This window comes from Mytilus edulis, chromosome 7 (assembly GCF_963676685.1).
Source record: "Mytilus edulis chromosome 7, xbMytEdul2.2, whole genome shotgun sequence".
Taxonomy (NCBI): domain Eukaryota; kingdom Metazoa; phylum Mollusca; class Bivalvia; order Mytilida; family Mytilidae; genus Mytilus; species Mytilus edulis.
In genome coordinates this window covers 79,567,167-79,584,130 of record NC_092350.1, presented here as the reverse complement: position 1 = coordinate 79,584,130, position 16,964 = coordinate 79,567,167, and the positions used below count along the sequence as shown (strand labels likewise).

The following is a 16,964-nucleotide window of genomic DNA, read 5'->3' as shown; positions in this document are numbered from 1 at the left end:
ATCATATAGAAAATAATATAATCTAATCTTTTCCGCGGGTACTAACTTGCGGTTTGCACCAACCCAACGAGATGCAATTTGTAAACAAGTTGTCGTCGGCATGCCACAAACTCTCTAGAGTGCAACAGTTTACCGGTAACAACTCTCAATCATCATCATGTTATTTAGCAAAAGATTATTAAGTGAGTTTTACAATATTATAAAAATATGAATTAACTAAATGACCTGTATATAAATTACTGTTAAAACTACAGATACATGATTTTATTTACATATTTCGAATTAAGGGGGGTGGGCTTCAACATGTTCAATAGACACTGTGTCACACATCTGTGTTATAGGACCTAGTAGTCTTAGGTTTCTGGTATGTCTGTTAATGTTTCAAGAATATTGAAATGACTGAAATATTAACAATGAATTTATTTGAATTCCAACTTTTGGTTTTTCACAGAATATGTACATGTAGGCATACAAATGTATAGATACATATGTATCTGCCATAATCTGGGCTTCATAACATATCATTGCCCAAATTATTATGAATGCAGAACAACTTGGGCCAGTGACAACTCGTAACAATTCCTCGAATTATATTGTTAATGTCATCATTTTACTTTAAAAATATATTCAATCTTCAACAATTGATAGATGCTTAATTGTCAATATAAATTGTCAAGCGTCCTACATGTACGTAAATGTATATATACAAATGTATGTTCTTCTCATATATTTTATGATAGTATGATACTAAACCCCTAACGGGAGGGATTGTGCCTGATATTCATATGATGAAGACATAATCTTTCAATCAGTTTAATTGAGGTCTGGAGCTGGCATGTCAGTAAAACTGCTAGTAGTCTGTTGTTATTTATGTATTATTGTCATTTTATTTATTTTCTTTTGTTACATCTTTTGACATCAGACTCAGACTTCTCATGAACTGAGTTTTAATGTGCGTCTTGTTATGCGTTTACTTTTCTACATTGGCTAGAGGTATAGGGGGAGGGTTGAGATCTCATAAACATGTTTAACCCCTCCGCAATTTTGCGCCTGTCCCAAGTCAGGAGCCTCTGGCCTTTGTTAGTCTTGTATGATTTTTAATTTTAGTTTCTTGTGTATAATTCGAAGTTTAGTATGACGTCCATTATCACTGTACTAGTATACATATTTTTAGGGGCCAGCTGAAGGACACCTACTGGTGCGGGAATTCTCGCTACATTGAAGACCCATTGGTGGCCTTCGGCTGTTGTATGCTCTATGGTCAGGTTGTTGTCACTTTGACACATTCCCCATTTCCTTTCTCAATTTTATATAGAACTTTTCTTCAAAGATGGTCCAAGTTGATATTTTTCGTTGTTTGTATAGTAAAAATGGGCATCATAACTCAACCTTTTTTATTTGTGTTATAGACAGCATCACTTCTCTTCAGACACAGTCATGTGACAGTCATTAAATCATTTATATTTATAAAAACTCCAATTTAATAATTTGTCTTACCAGTATACATAGTTGACATTATAACCGGCCTGAGTTGACTTATCAAATTGACTTTATAGAAGAGTTGACTTATCAAATTGACTACATGTATATAGAAGAGTTGACTTATCAAATTGACTTTATAGAAGAGTTGACTTATCAAATTGACTTTATAGAAGAGTTGACTTATCAAATTGACTATAAAATGTCTGAGTTGACCTATAAAGTATTGATAGTCTGGGTTGTCATTTTTGTAGACCTTCTGAATTGTCTCTAGGCTGAGTTTTCTTGCACCCAAATGGTATTAAAATGTATGAGGCTTTGAGAGGATATTTTCATTTTTTGCAGTAATGCCTTCTAACAATATCATCTCAGAAGCTCTGAAGCTATTGTTTTATCCTGGACTTTGAGTGTTCCTCTCAAATTTGAGACTTAATTTTGCCCTGAAATCTTCATTGACCGCCAGACATTTTACATTTTTACCAATATCAGCCAGAGTGCCTTTAGGCCAGAGGGATGATATTGGTAGAGGGTGGTACGGCATGTGATACGGATTTTGCCATGTTTTATACGCTTTATCATATATTTCAACAGAAGAGTATATAGGAATCTGATGTACAGTAGTTGTCGTTTGTTTATGTAATATATACGTGTTTCTCGTTTCTCGTTTTGTTTATATAGATTAGACCGTTGGTTTTCCCGTTTGAATGGTTTTAAACTAATAATTTTGGGGTCCTTTATAGCTTGTTGTTCGGTGTGAGCCAAGGCTCCGTGTTGAAGGCCGTACTTTAACCTATAATGGTTTACTTTTTAAATTGTTATTTGTATGGAGAGTTGTCTCATTGGCACTCACACCATATCTTCCTATATCTATATATGGACTGTTTTCTGATTCCTAGCTCCTGGGTTACCTTCAGTTCTACTTTTGTCTAGTTTTTAAAGAACTGCCCAATTACTCATCCCAAGCAGCTGGGTTACCTTACAATTTGCATGCTGTTGTTTTAAAGATATTTTGTTTATTGTATTTTTTTTTGGTGTGTTTTGTATAGGATTTCATTGAATTCTTTTTTATAGCTGCATTTCGTTTGTTAGAAATATGAAAACTAACGTTTGTGACGTCATTCAATAAATTGCGTCACGCCCGATTGATCATTCATTTAGGACACTTTTTGAGGAAAAATATTTCTGAAGAAGCTTGCATGAATTAAAATGGTGTTTATGTAAAAATTAGAACAAAAAATGAGTTGGGGTGTGAAAAAGGGTGCGATAAATAAAGGGTAGGGTGTGATAAAGGGTGCGCATCAAAAATATGCGACATGGATTAAACAGCAGGCTATTTATCAAATATTCAAAACTACTGTATACATTTACTACTTAATGTATGATAAATGATATTATTCTGTGCCAAATACTCTTATATTTTTCTGTAACAGACTTTAAAGAAAAAAAATCTTGAATTGTTCTACAAATGTCATTTTGGGGGCTTTTATAGCTGACTGGGATATGGGTTTTTTTCATTAATGAAGGCCTATATATTTTTGTTTACTAATACTTTAAATTTTTGTACGTAAATTGGTCTCTTCTGGAGAGTTGGCTCATTAGCAGTCATACCACATCTTCTTATTTTTATATAAGCAATTACCACCTACATCAAGAAAAACTTTTACACTACTACATGATTTCATTTTGACAGTTTTTTTGTTTATTATTTTTGAAAAAGGCATGACATTAATATTTGGTTGAATTATTTGTTCATTCATTTAAATAAATTATGCATGATCAAAAGTACATGGACTAACAATTATGATTCAGAAACATGATTGAGACATTTAATTGGCCTTCTCCATTTGTTTTATAAAGAAATTAAATTTATTTATTTATAAATTTACATGTGGCTTTCAGTTTATTTTCGACTTATGAATTTGAATGTCTCTTGGTTTTGTATCTTATTTGTTAGGCAGCAACCATTTGATTTTCTGGGGGGGGATATGGATTTTTTTGGAAAAAATAGTTTGTTTCCAGTTTTTGGGGAAAAAAATAATTTTGTTTTTGACCCTGAGAAAAAAAAATTGTTTGTTTCACCCTCAGCTGCCACTATATGTAATGCTAAAATTGAAAGAAAAAAATTGTCTTCGAATTGTCGCCAAAAAAATAGATTGTTTTTCGCCAAAGACGAAAAAAAAATCCCCCCCCCCAGAAAATCAAATGGTTGCTGCCTTACACAATTATATTTTCTAGTTTTTAACTAAAGAGCAGTTTTATTTTAAATTTCAGATTTGGAATCTTATGTTATAGAATGTCCAAGCTAAAGTCTGAAAAATTGATATTGCTAGAAAAACTTATTCAGAGCAGTTCTGACGGTGAAATAACAAATGAACAAAAAGATCTTTTTGTAAATCTTGTAAAAGAGACAAGCCCTAAAAGTCCCAAAATGAAGAAGAAAAGTGCAAACAACCCTGATAGACAGTCACGTCAAAGAGTTAAAATTGTAAGAGAAAATTCACATGAGGTCAAGGACAATAGTCATGGAAAGGTTATTGTTCCCCTGCCAGAAAATGGTCGTAGGTCAAGGTCACGATCAGGAAGTTCTAAATCAAGATCTGATTCCTCTTCAAGCTTTTGGTCTTCTGGATCACAAGATAGAGCAAGATTGGTTAAACCATCCTCAAGATCAAGATCATATTCACGATCAAGTGGGAGTTCTTACTCCAGATCTCGTTCACGCTCACGAACATCTTCTTCATCCTCATCCAGCTCTAGATCTCGTTCATCATCAGTGGAATATTCAAGAAAAAAAGTACGGGAAAGATCAAAATCACCATCAACCCCCAAATCTCCTGTAAAAGAACCAAGATCAGATTCATTATCATCAACACAAAGTGCCCCTGCTAAAACAACCATAGAAAGACATGTAACGCATGATACTGCCAGTGATTCTGGTCGTAAAGGAAAACGGAAAAAGCTTTTGAAGAGAGGAGAAGTTAGAAAATATCGGTCATTTGATATTAACCCAGATATATTTATTGAAGAGAGAATAAAACAAAAATACAAAGAACTTCATAATTTAATGGCAACTCAGTTTTCTGGTACCCATGCCCAGATGACTCAACAGCAATTTCAACAGATGCACAGTTTAAGGGACCAGTATATTAGTGCCAGTCATGGTTTACCTCCGAGTGGTGTACTGGTTCCCAGAAGTTTACCAGCAAGTATGAGAGTAAAGAGAGGTGCACCACAAGGTCTGACCAAAGTCAGGTCAAGGTCAAGGGACACTTTAACTAGTAAGTAAATTGGAAAATAATGTATACTGTGAATTCAGAAATTATTTTGGGAGTTAACATGTATATTAACTGTGATTTGGTTATAATCTCATGGCTTCACCTTCATTAAACATGGCAAAATGCTAAGGTTTCTTTTTAATTTCAATTTAATGGTACATGTTTGTGTGTTTTGTTTTTACACATATATAATCAATGATAATACGGTTACCTTACCTGTCAGGAGACTTTTATATATAAGTAATAAATTGTCGGCTCTACCTTGACACCATTTGGTCTTGAGAAACGATGAGAGTCCAGTGTAAGGGACTATACATGGCTGGCCTGTGTTAAGAGATAGCACTATCTGTTGCACTGTTGCACTTAAAAGACACCAATGTAAATTTTGAAAAAGAGCAGGCTAATGCCGCTACAAGGCAGCACTCACACCTGCAAAGTAGAAAGGGATTAATATAAGTTGTTATAACTTGTAACTGTTTCCCAATCCACTATAAATTGATATGTTTTAAACAGGCAACCTACATTTGCGCTGATTTTAAAATGACACGCATTACAATTGCACGGAGAAATGGTATTACGTTTACACGAATTTACCTGAACATGTAGATACCTGAGGTTTTTTCTACCTGTCATTTGTTTTTTGACTATTCTTTTGAACATAAATTGGTGATCATTTTGAATAAAATACAGCAGCTATCATGGAAAAGAACATTCAAAGAATAAGTATATTATAGGCATAAATAAAACGCAATAAACTTGCAGATGGTACAGTATCTATACGGGAATCATCTTTATCCGTCCTGGTCTGGTACTTGCAATTGTATTCTAGCGATTTGGGATAGTATTGACGGGAAATTTCACCATTTTGAAATTTCAGAAATTGTTGACCGATGAACTGGATTTTCTCTTTGTCTGTGCATTTCACAAAGGCTTGGTTATCGCTGCTGCGAATTTTGATGTATATGTAAGTAGTCCCCTGAACTTGTTGAATAGTTTCAACAAAAGTGTAGATGACTGGAAGAGTTGAATTAAACTGTTCATTGTAACTGGGACTATTATACTAATTGTAATGGCTATGACAAGAATCTTGTCCCTTGATTGTATATTTTGTTATATCATTGGGCACAGCCGTCCACGTTGGTGGTGGACAGTAACGTAATTTTCTAATAAGTAGTCAGCAGATTTGTTATTTTTTTCTTAACCATTTTGTTAAGTAAATTTGTTCAAATCAATTTCAGTTTGTATTATAAAAAGTTATGCATTAAATTGAGCATATGTTTTTGTAAAAATCCGCGAAAAATATATTAACTTTTCAATAGGTAAATTTCGCGCAGACGTGGATTTCTTCCACGCAAATGTATGACAAATCCGTGCAAACGTAAGGCTACATTTTAAACTAAGCAATATATGATATATTTCAATAAGTGCCATAACTGATACATGTACATGTACATTTTTAATTTGCAAAACGTATAGGTAATATTTTGAAATAAAACGAGAAATGTAATTGAACTTAACCAACAAAACTGCTTGCCAAACACATTATTCACTTACAAAAATGACTAAAAATTAGTTTAAAGTTATATATATTTAAATATAAATAATCCCTTTAACTCTTTTAATGTGTTTGTGCACTTAAACCGGTTAAAGATATTTTAGATATATCAATTTGTTTATTGTATGGAGGCGTTTAAATTGATAACTATATATATATATATAAATGGTTCATATCATTATCTTGGCAAATCATAAACATAAATACATATAAATAAGTTGATTAAGTATCCTTTTGTTTAATATTTTACAACGTTTTAAATTACTGCAGTATGCATATATATGTATATACATGTATTAAGGACATGAATACATGTATGTGGTTAAATTAATATGGCAATGATATATGTTTAAACGAAACAGCAATGCATTTCAATAAGCAACTCCAAATTTTCATTATTCACTAATAAGTTAAAAAATATCAACTATTCTTACCAAATGTAACATGTCCAAAGTTGTCTGTATTATTGGACCTTGATATTATTATTGTATTCAATTATTAGTTGGGAATTCTTCATAAATGTTCCACTTACCCCTCTGAAAAAGAAAAAGAATGCAATTTGTAAGTAAAATTTTTGTCAAAATATATAGTTCTCTAACTCCTCCAGGTACTCATGATCATCACTGGAATTTTGAAGTCAGTTTAGGGACTCGTCACTTTTAGCCAAACATTTTACTAGTACAATTGTATTTCGTAAAAAGACATGTATTATTTCATTTCCCATGACCATGATGACAAAATAGAGCAAAGGAATCACATCAAGTTTTGATTATTTTTAGCTCACCTGGCCCAAAGGGCCAAGTGAGGTTTTCTCATCACTTGGAGTTCGTAGTCTGTCGTCTGCCGTCATCGTCGTTAACTTTTTATACGACCGCAAAAATTTTAATTTTTTGGTCGTATATTGCTATCACGTTGGCGTCGTCGTCTGCGTCGTCGTCGTCCGAATACTTTTAGTTTTCGCACTCTAACTTTAGTAAAAGTGAATAGAAATCAATGAAATTTTAACACAAGGTTAATGACCACAAAAGGAAGGTTGGGATTGATTTTGGTAGTTTTGGTCCCAACATTTTAGGAATTAGGGGCCAAAAAGGGTCCAAATAAGCATTTTCTTGGTTTTCGCACTATAACTTTAGTTTAAGTGAATAGAAATCTATGAAATTTTGACACAAGGTTTATGACCACAAAAGGAAGGTTGGGATTGATTTTGGGAGTTTTGGTTCCAACAGTTTAGGAATTAAGGGCCAAAAAAGGGCCCAAATAAGCATTATTCTTGGTTTTCGCACAATAACTTTAGTATAAGTAAATAGAAATCAATGAAATTTTAACACAAGGTTTATGACCATAAAAGGAAGGTTGGGTTTGATTTTGGGAGTTTTGGTCCTAACAGTTTAGGAAAAAGGGGCCCAAAGGGTCCAAAATTGAACTTTGTGTGATTTCATCAAAAATTGAATAATTGGGGTTCTTTGATATGCCGAATCTAACTATGTATGTAGATTCTTAATTTTTGGTCCCGTTTTCAAATTGGTCTACATTAAGGTCCAAAGGGTCCAAAATTAAACTTAGTTTGATTTTAACAAAAATTGAATCCTTGGGGTTCTTTGATATGCTGAATTTAGAAATGTATTTAGATTTTTAATTATTGGCCTAGTTTTCAAGTTGGTCCAAATGGGGGTCCAAAATTAAACTTTGTTTGATTTCATCAAAAATTGAATAAATGGGTTCTTTGATATGCCAAATCTAACTGTGTAAGTAGATTCTTAATTTTTGGTCCAGTTTTCAAATTGGTCTACATTAAGGTCCAAAGGGTTCAAAATTAAACTAAGTTTGATTTTAACAAAAATTAAATTCTTGGGCTTATTTGATATGCTTTATCTACTTTGATTTTTGATTATGGGCCCAGTTTTCAAGTTGGTCCAAATCAGGATTCCATATCAAGTATTGTGCAATAGCAAGAAATTTTCAATTGCACAGTATTGCACAATAGCAAGAAATATCTAATTGCACAATATTGTGCAATAGCAATTAATTTTCAATTGGAGTTATCTTTCTTTGTATAGAATAGTAGTTGATAATATATGTTGGACATTTGCCAGACATGACTATGATGTCATTTTCTATTTTTATTTGCCAATAACTCTATGTAAATAACTTCATTGGAAATTTGCCAATATAAAATGTTGCTGATGAAGCTTTATCTAAAATGTTTTTAGATAATGTATGTTGGACATTTGCCAGACATGACTATGATGTCATTTTCTATTTTTATTTGCCAATAACTTTATGTAAATAACTTCATTGGAAATTTGCCAATATAAAATGTTGCTGATGAATTTTTTTTATTGTTTTATACAATAAACAATGTATATTCACTTTTACTACCAACCAATCTTTACCATTCAGTGATAACAAGCACTTTATTTTACATTTTAATATTTTATGATGTATTTAAAAGAGTAGTTATTGTTGCAAACTCCATTAGAAATTTGAATTGATATCAGTTTTGGAAAAAGGGAAACGGGGATGTGAAAAAAAAGGGGGGGTTTAAATTTTTCTCATTTCAGATTTCATAAATAAAAAGAAAATTTCTTCAAACATTTTTTTGAGAGGATTAATATTCAACAGCATAGTGAATTGCTCAAAGGCAAAAAAAAACTTTTAAGTTCATTAGACCACATTCATTCTGTGTCAGAAACCTATGCTGTGTCAACTATTTAATTTTAGATTTAAAAAGTTTGAAGAAATCTTTAATTGATTTGTAAAATCTTGACATTTGTTTTGTGTAAAAAAAAAACCATGTAATGTCAAAAATTTGATCACAATCGAAATTCAGAGCTGTATCACGCTTGAATATTTTGTCCATACTTGCCCCAACTGTTCAGGGTTCGACCTCTGCGGTCGTATAAAGCTGCGCCCTGCGGAGCACCTGGTTACATTTTGAACTTCTTCTAGAGAACCACTGAATGGAATGAAACCAAACATGGCATGAATGTTCCTTATGAGGTGCTGACCAAGTGTTGTTACTTTGTAGCCGATCCATCATCCAAGATGGCCGCCAGCGGGGGACTTAGTCTAACATAGGACCCTACGGGAAATGCATACAAATGACTTCTTCTAGAGAACCACTGTATGGAATGAAACCAAACATGGCATGAATGTTCCTTATGAGGTGCTGACCAAGTGTTGTTACTTTGTAGCTGATCCATCATCCAAGATGGCCACCAGCGGGGGACTTAGTTTAACATAGGACCCAAGGGAAATGCATACAAATGACTTCTTCTAGAGAACCACTGAATGGAATGAAACTAAACATGGCATGAATGTTCCTTATGAGGTGGTGACCAAGTGTTGTCACTTTGTAGCTGATCCATCATCCAAGATGGCTGCCAGCGGGGGGCTTAAGACCCTATGGGAAATGCATACAAAAGTCTTCTTCTCTAGAGAGAACCACGGAATTGAATGAAATCAAACATAGCATGAATAGTCCTTCCCTTATGAGGTGCTGGCCAAGTGTTGTTATTTTGTAGCCAAATTTTTATCTGTTTTTATATGATTTCAAAAACCCAAGTAGATCGAGTCAGGTGAGCCATACAGGCTCTTGAGAGCCTCTAGTTAACTTTTGTCTTAAAATGATGATATATTTAAAATCTTATCTTTTAGAAACTAGTATGTCTATAAAATATATAATTAACAATAGAACAAATTTCCTCAAAAAAAAGGGATGAAAGTAAATCATTATCAAATGAAATTTCAAAAAAAATGGGTTAATAAATTCATATCTCAAAAAGCATTTCAGTGAAAGCTAAAGTAAGATTTTTGGGTATTCCCAGTTCTTTACCTTTATTTAACATGTAGACTGTTTTAACTGCACTAAGTAAGTAAACTTGTATTGTATATGTAACCTGGTAATCCTTAAAACACACATTCAAAAGGTACAATGTACATGTACATGCATGACAATTTAAATACAGATACATGTAGGTGTAGACAAGTGCCAAGGATTACAAAATGAACCACTTGATCAGTTACAAATTTTGTAAATTTAGATAGATTTTGATGCGATGGATGCATATAGAAATCTAAAGTCTGTGGACACCAAGTAAATAGAAAGTAAAATTCTTAAGTAAAAGAAAAATATAAAGCTTCTTTAATTACTAATTAGGATTTATGTTACAAGTACATGTACATGTGTAGATAAAAGGATAAGGCAAAAAAAAACATAATGATATTTAAACAGGTTTTTAAGTTATTATAAGTTTTTGTTTCAGTGTGAAATTTACTGGCTTACAATTAATCACTGTTGAATCTTCTCTACTACATGCAGATTAAAAACCTGTATTTGTTGATGTTCTACTTGACGACATGATATTAAATGATTTCTATATGCATGATAGATTGAAATATGGATATACCTTGTAAGCAATTATAAAAGCTGATCAACCGATAGTAACTGCAGTTATTTGTACCTTGAACATGTTTGATGCACATAGAAACGAAGTTTTTTTCAATATTGTGCATATGCATATTAAATGAACAGAGATAAGTTTAAGTACAAAATGAAATAAACCAATATAATATTATATAACATCAGAATAACAAATCGGTTCAACCCACATGAAATTCCCATCTTTTCTTGCCCACATAAATTTACTTTGATCTTTTTATGCCCCACCTACGATAGTAGAGGGGCATTATGTTTTCTGGTCTGTGCCTCCGTTCGTTCGTCCATCCGTCTGTGCGTCCGTTCGCTTCAGGTTAAAGTTTTTGGTCAAGGTAGTTTTTGAAGAAGTTGAAGTCCAATCAACTTGAAACTTAGTACACATGTTCCCCATGATATGATCTTTCTAATTTTAATGCCAAATTATAGTTTTGACCCCAATTTCATGGTCCACTGAACATAGAAAATGATAGTGCAAAGTTCAGGTTAAAGTTTTTGGTCAAGGTAGTTTTTGATAAAGTTAAAGTTACATCAACTTGAAACTTAGTACACATGTTCCCTATGATATGATCTTTGTAATTATAATTCCAAATTATAAGTTTGACCCCAATTTCACAGTCCACTGAACATAGAAAATGATAGTGCGAGTGGGGCATCCGTGTACTATGGACACATTCTTGTTTATTTTTAATTCTAGGCAAGTAGTAATTGGTGCAAAACTTCTGTGAAAAAAATAGACCTTTATGAAAAATAGATTTGAGATCGCTTACAAATTCCAATGTTCATTATAAAATTACATTTCAAGAAATATAACTCCTGTAAAAATTAAAACTTAACACTGATTTTCGAATTCACACAAGACAATGCTGATGTAAAGCTATGATATGAAAAGATATTTCATAACAATCAAAAAGGAGATAAATTTGACAATGCAATTTTCTATTTATTTAACTCCCATTTCAAAGGGACAAAACTCTCGTTAGAAAAAGTTGATCAGCACAGATTTTTGATTTTGTCCATGGCATTGCAGCAATAGACCTTTGATATAAAATTCATTAATACCTGAAAGAATTGTACATGTACATCTGAAAGACAATGCAGTTTCATAAAAATTAAATTTCTAAGGGATAATAATATAACTTCTATTAAAATAATTCATCAACTTGTCTGAATCTTTGATGTACAAAATGTACATGTATATGTATAAAACTGTGATATAAATTTTATAAATATCTGGCAATCGTTATACTCTTTAGAGCACTTGCATTCAATTTTCTATAGAATATTCATTTCTCATGAATGTAAATTTATTCCTGTAAAAATAAGTGGTTAGCCATGATTTTGGAACTTGCTCGATCCATAAGTCGTTAGGGAACAAACAATTACATGTTCAAGATACAGGTAAAAATCGAATGATATTTCAAAATGTTTTCTTTAATATGGGAATCTTGATAGTCAAAAGCTGACATTATTAATCAAATTTTATCGACAATATTGCCTTGATATTAAAGGAGCAAGCAATACATAAATTTGCAATTAATTTTCTTCATACATGTATAATTGATAAAATTTGTTACACTTTAAAGTCAGACTTCCTGACTTGTAAAATGAAATTGCTTTGGTTAAAAGGGTACAAAACTGTAATTGGAAATTCTCAGCACCCTTATTCTTCGCATTTGGTTCGGACATGGTGACAAATACAAATAAAGACTTAATTACAAACACAAATCAATATCTGACTCTTTGTAAACAAGTTTGAAATTAATTTGCAGATTTAATGAAGTTGTAAATTATTTATTAATTAAGAGATAGAATTGATTTGTTTATGTGAGATTATCTTATTAACAAATGCTTACAATTGTATGCTTGGTTAGAAAGTTAATCAAGTGAGATAAATCAGATTTTTTTCTTAGAACAAATTTTAAAAATTTTAAAAAGAAACAGACATGTGAAGATGTACCGTACAAAAAAATTAAGAACACAAACCAATACAAAAACAATCTAATTGATAAACGGATAAATTCAACACATATCATTCCAATTATATTATAAGGAACTGTTGAAACACATGAGTTTTGCTTTCTCTCCATACATTTTTGTAGGAGCAATTGTTCTTAGGGCCATTTTTTTACTTGTATTTATCTATACAGGTATGACATATAAGTATACTGAGTATTTTAGTTGTGGCATCTATAACAAAATCCACATGTAGAGCAAAATGCAAGAATAATCAACTCAGAATTCTATTTCAGGTGATTTTGGTGACGATCACACATACATTAGTGTCCAGCGAGTTCAAAACACATCTGCTGCCAGAGAGGGCAAGGTCATTGTTGATCCTCGCCCAGTTATGATGAAAAAGAAGAAGAAAAAAGTAAAGAAATCAGATTCAAAAACAACACTGAATTCTACATTGGACAGTACCTCTGATCTCACAGGGTCAAGGACACTTTCTCCAAGATCAAGGTCAGACTACTCTGGGTCAAGAACATTGTCTCCAAGATCAAGGTCAAATGAACCAGAAATACATCACATTAAAGCAAGCAAAAATCCTGATTTAATAAAGTGGTTAAAACAAAAAGACAAAGACCACAGGAAAAAAGAAAAGGAAGAAAGAAAGAAGAAAAGGGAAGAAAGAGAGAAGTTAGTTTTGGAGGCAAATGAAAAGTTTGAACGCAGATTGGAATCTCAGAAAATTGTGAAAAAATGGATTTCAGAAAAAGAAAAAGACTATAGGAAAACTCTCAAGGAGAAAAAACAACACGAAAAAGAGCTTGAATTGCAGGAAAAAATAAGAATTGAATTGTCATCACCTACCAGAGGTATAACTGTACGTGCACAGACGGCACCATCACAATGGAAACAAAAGAGTCCTCGTCATTCATATAAAACCAAAAAAAATGGAGAAGCAACAGATAATGCAGATAGTACCGCACAGACAGTACAGGACCAGTTAGGGACCTCATCAGAACATCTGAAATTTGATTTAAATGATCAGAAAAGTCATGATCCACTGCCACCTACGTCAAAGTTTATGTATAAAAGACCTGTAGCAGGGAAGATTAAACTGAACATGAGAAATAGACCAATGAGTGCTCAGCCGAAACTACAGTCAACTCGCACGGAGAAAGAACATTGGCAATCAGCAAAGGACGAAAGTGATAAGAACTTGAGACTGACATATGATGACTGGGTTAATACAAAAAGGAAAGAAGATAAAGAAAAAAGAAAACAGGAAAAAATTAGACAGAAAGAAGTTCTTTCTAAATCTGATCCTGAAATAGCCAAACTTGTGCCGGAAGTTGCTAAAAAGAGAATTCATACAATGCTGAATGAAAGAAAATCAATTGATACTGGCATTAAACGGTATGATGCCACTGCAAATAGGTCATTTGGTGGTGGAAGTTTTGATGGAAGCAAATCTCCTAAACCTCCTTCAAAGGCTCATTCTTATAAAATGGCAGATGATAGACCAGGAACTGCAAAAGATCGAACAGTTGAATCTTTAAAAGTATCTGGAAGAATATACAAGAGACCAGGAACAGCGCCTGCTGCTGGGAAAAAAGTTCCTGTTCCCATGAGATCGCCATACTCGCCCGTTCCCTCAAGTGCCCCTGCACATGTTGAGGAAATTATGAACAGTGAGGATCAGGCCAATCCATTTATACTGCCCTTCCCACCAGAACAAGGTGTACCTACACATTTAGCAAACATGCAGAAAAAACTTTTTTCTGAAGAAACTTTGAGAAAAAGTGATCAGATAGAACCTCAAGGAGGTGAAGCATCCAGGGAACTGGTACCTTTAAATGACGATGTTGAACATACCAGTTCATCAGAAGATATTAAATATGATAATATTAATACTAAGTCACATGACACAAAATTGGAGGACAAAATTGAAAATGATACACAATATGTAAACGGAAATTCTGATGAAAATGCAACGAAAAAGGAAGAAAATGTCGAAGAAACTAATCAACCTTCCCAAACAAAAAAGGAAACACAAAATGTAAATATAGACACACATTTGGATCTTCCAGAAGAATTAGATGATGCAGATATTAAAAATTCAGAAGTGAATGAAAAAGAGCAGACTGTTGGCTATGATGAAGTTGACAGTAATAGAACTGATAATAAGACTGAAGAAAAAAATGAAGAAAATGGAAAAGAAAGACAGGATGACAATGCTTTAAACCAATCTAGTAAACATGTATCTTTTTGTGAAGAACCGGAAGTGTTTGTTAATCAGGAAGAGCCAGAATGGAGCACCGATACAGAAACTCCAGACGAAGATAATTCACGGTACACTACAAAGGAAGATCTGTCAACGTTGATTGATACGTGTGGTCAGTTATTAAATAAGGAATATGGTGAATCATATAACCAAGGAAACACTGAGGAGAAAGACAGTGATAAAGCATTCCTTACAGAAAGTCTGGATGATGATTTTTAATAATGTAATGTTTTTTGTACATTTTTTTTACTTCCAGACTTTTTAGAGTTATTGCCCTTGATAGAACTAATGTTCCAATGTTGTTTGTACAGAACTTTTTAAGGGTATTTTGGAGACAAGAGAAAGCATTTGGTAATTTTAAAAAGGAAACTTAGTAAAATTCCAAGCCATATTAAAGTTCCTTTGAATATCATAAACTAATAATTTTTAGCAGAAATAGTTTATAGTTATTCTGTTTAGTTGTTAGACACATTTCAGATATGAAATTACTATAATTTATTTTGTCTAGTAATTTAAGTTACTGTATAGTTTATGATTAACTTGAATGTAATTAATGTATTTGTCAGTGATGATGTAGACATGATACTGGGGGTCTCATTGGGGGGTTCCGATCCCGGATCCCGCTTACTGTTTTGTCGGATTCCCGTATCCCGCTTACACTATGTACGTAAGCAATTCTCATTTTTTTGTCATTTCCCGGGTCCCGCAAGACCTCATTTCCCGTTTTCATGACACAATAATTTGACTTTCACGTGTCACGCTTACAGAAAATCGGCAATCCCGCGTCACGTTTAGACCCCAATGAGACCCACGATACATGTATGAATGCAGTTAGATTAGTATGAGATTTTGGATGAGTATTTGATCTCTTGGAGATCACACATACATGTACAAACACATATACATGCAGAGATAGATCCTGAAAGGAGATTAGGTTTATGCAGAGTTAAAATTTGTTATGAATTAAAAAAAAAATCTGTATAGTAAAGGTTATGGTTATAATGAGGTTAATTCTGAGTTCACTTCTGGTGTAATATAGCATCAACTGGTAGATAAAATAATCTCCTTTGATGGTTCAATTTCTCATATTTTGTAGGGCTAGAATTTGCTGTCATTGAAGTAAAGTTATCTTCCTTTTGTTAGTAAAAGTGCCTGTTATTGATATTTCACTTTGCCAACAACTTAGAATGTTAATGAATAGTTGGGTGCTCAGGGACCCAGGCCATGTTATACATTGTTACTAGCTGAGGACTGTGCCTTCAATTACAGTTATATTATTTAGTTCTGTCCCAAAATGTGTGTGAAATGCTGTTTCTTGTGGAGATTTTAGTTCAAGGTACATGTAGTAGAAATACATGTATATGTTTTGTGAATGCATTGGTTCTGTAATAAAAAAAAGCACATGAATATTGGTACATACATGATCTGGTAAAAGATTCATACACACCTGGATTTATGTTTTCCTCATTTTGATCATAAAATTAGTATCCCATGAAAACCAGGAAATTTGTGGATAATTGCAATTTAGTGCATGATACTTGTAGCCAAGGCTCGGTGTTGAAGGCTGTACAATCACCTTTTTTTTTTTAAATTGTTATTTTGATGGAGAGTTGTCTCATTGGCACATTGCATTGGCACTCACACCACATCTTACTATATCATTCTATTCACAGAAACTTGGTTTTTGTGGACAGACATAAGTGAATGTTGCATTTTACAAATGTAATTCATATTATTTACTAGAGGATTCATGATGTTTTTTAATACATGTATAATTGTATATACATATTTTAATTATAAGATTTTTTTTCTGTAATATGGTTTATAAGTGGGATTGCAGAAACTTATTTTGGAATTTATTTTATGGATTGTTCCACTGTATAATGTGTACCCTTAACTTGGATTGTTCCATTGTATAATGTGTACCCTTAATTTGGATTGTGATATATCACAACATATTTGCCAGATGTAGATAGATATAGAGTG

The 16,964-nt window shown here is 32.8% G+C and overlaps 1 protein-coding gene across 1 annotated transcript; it reads left to right on the top strand.

Annotated features, from left to right (window-relative positions):
- Nucleotides 1-50: 50 nt before the first annotated feature.
- Nucleotides 51-16,153, top strand: LOC139482301 (NK-tumor recognition protein-like). Its single transcript, XM_071266103.1, has 3 exons — nt 51-182; nt 3,751-4,757; nt 12,997-16,153. Exons 2-3 carry the CDS (start codon nt 3,773-3,775, stop codon nt 15,195-15,197), a joined length of 3,186 nt encoding a protein of 1,061 aa, XP_071122204.1. The 5' UTR covers nt 51-182; nt 3,751-3,772; the 3' UTR covers nt 15,198-16,153.
- The last annotated feature ends 811 nt before the right edge of the window (nt 16,154-16,964 follow it).

Excerpts from the sequence above, each read along its gene's own strand:
- LOC139482301 (XM_071266103.1), top strand. The coding sequence starts at position 3,773 with ATGTCCAAGCTAAAGTCTGAAAAATTGATATTGCTAGAAAAACTTATT. Across the intron at positions 4,758-12,996 it reads GTCAAGGGACACTTTAACTA|GTGATTTTGGTGACGATCAC; the intron begins GTAAGTAAATTG and ends ATTCTATTTCAG.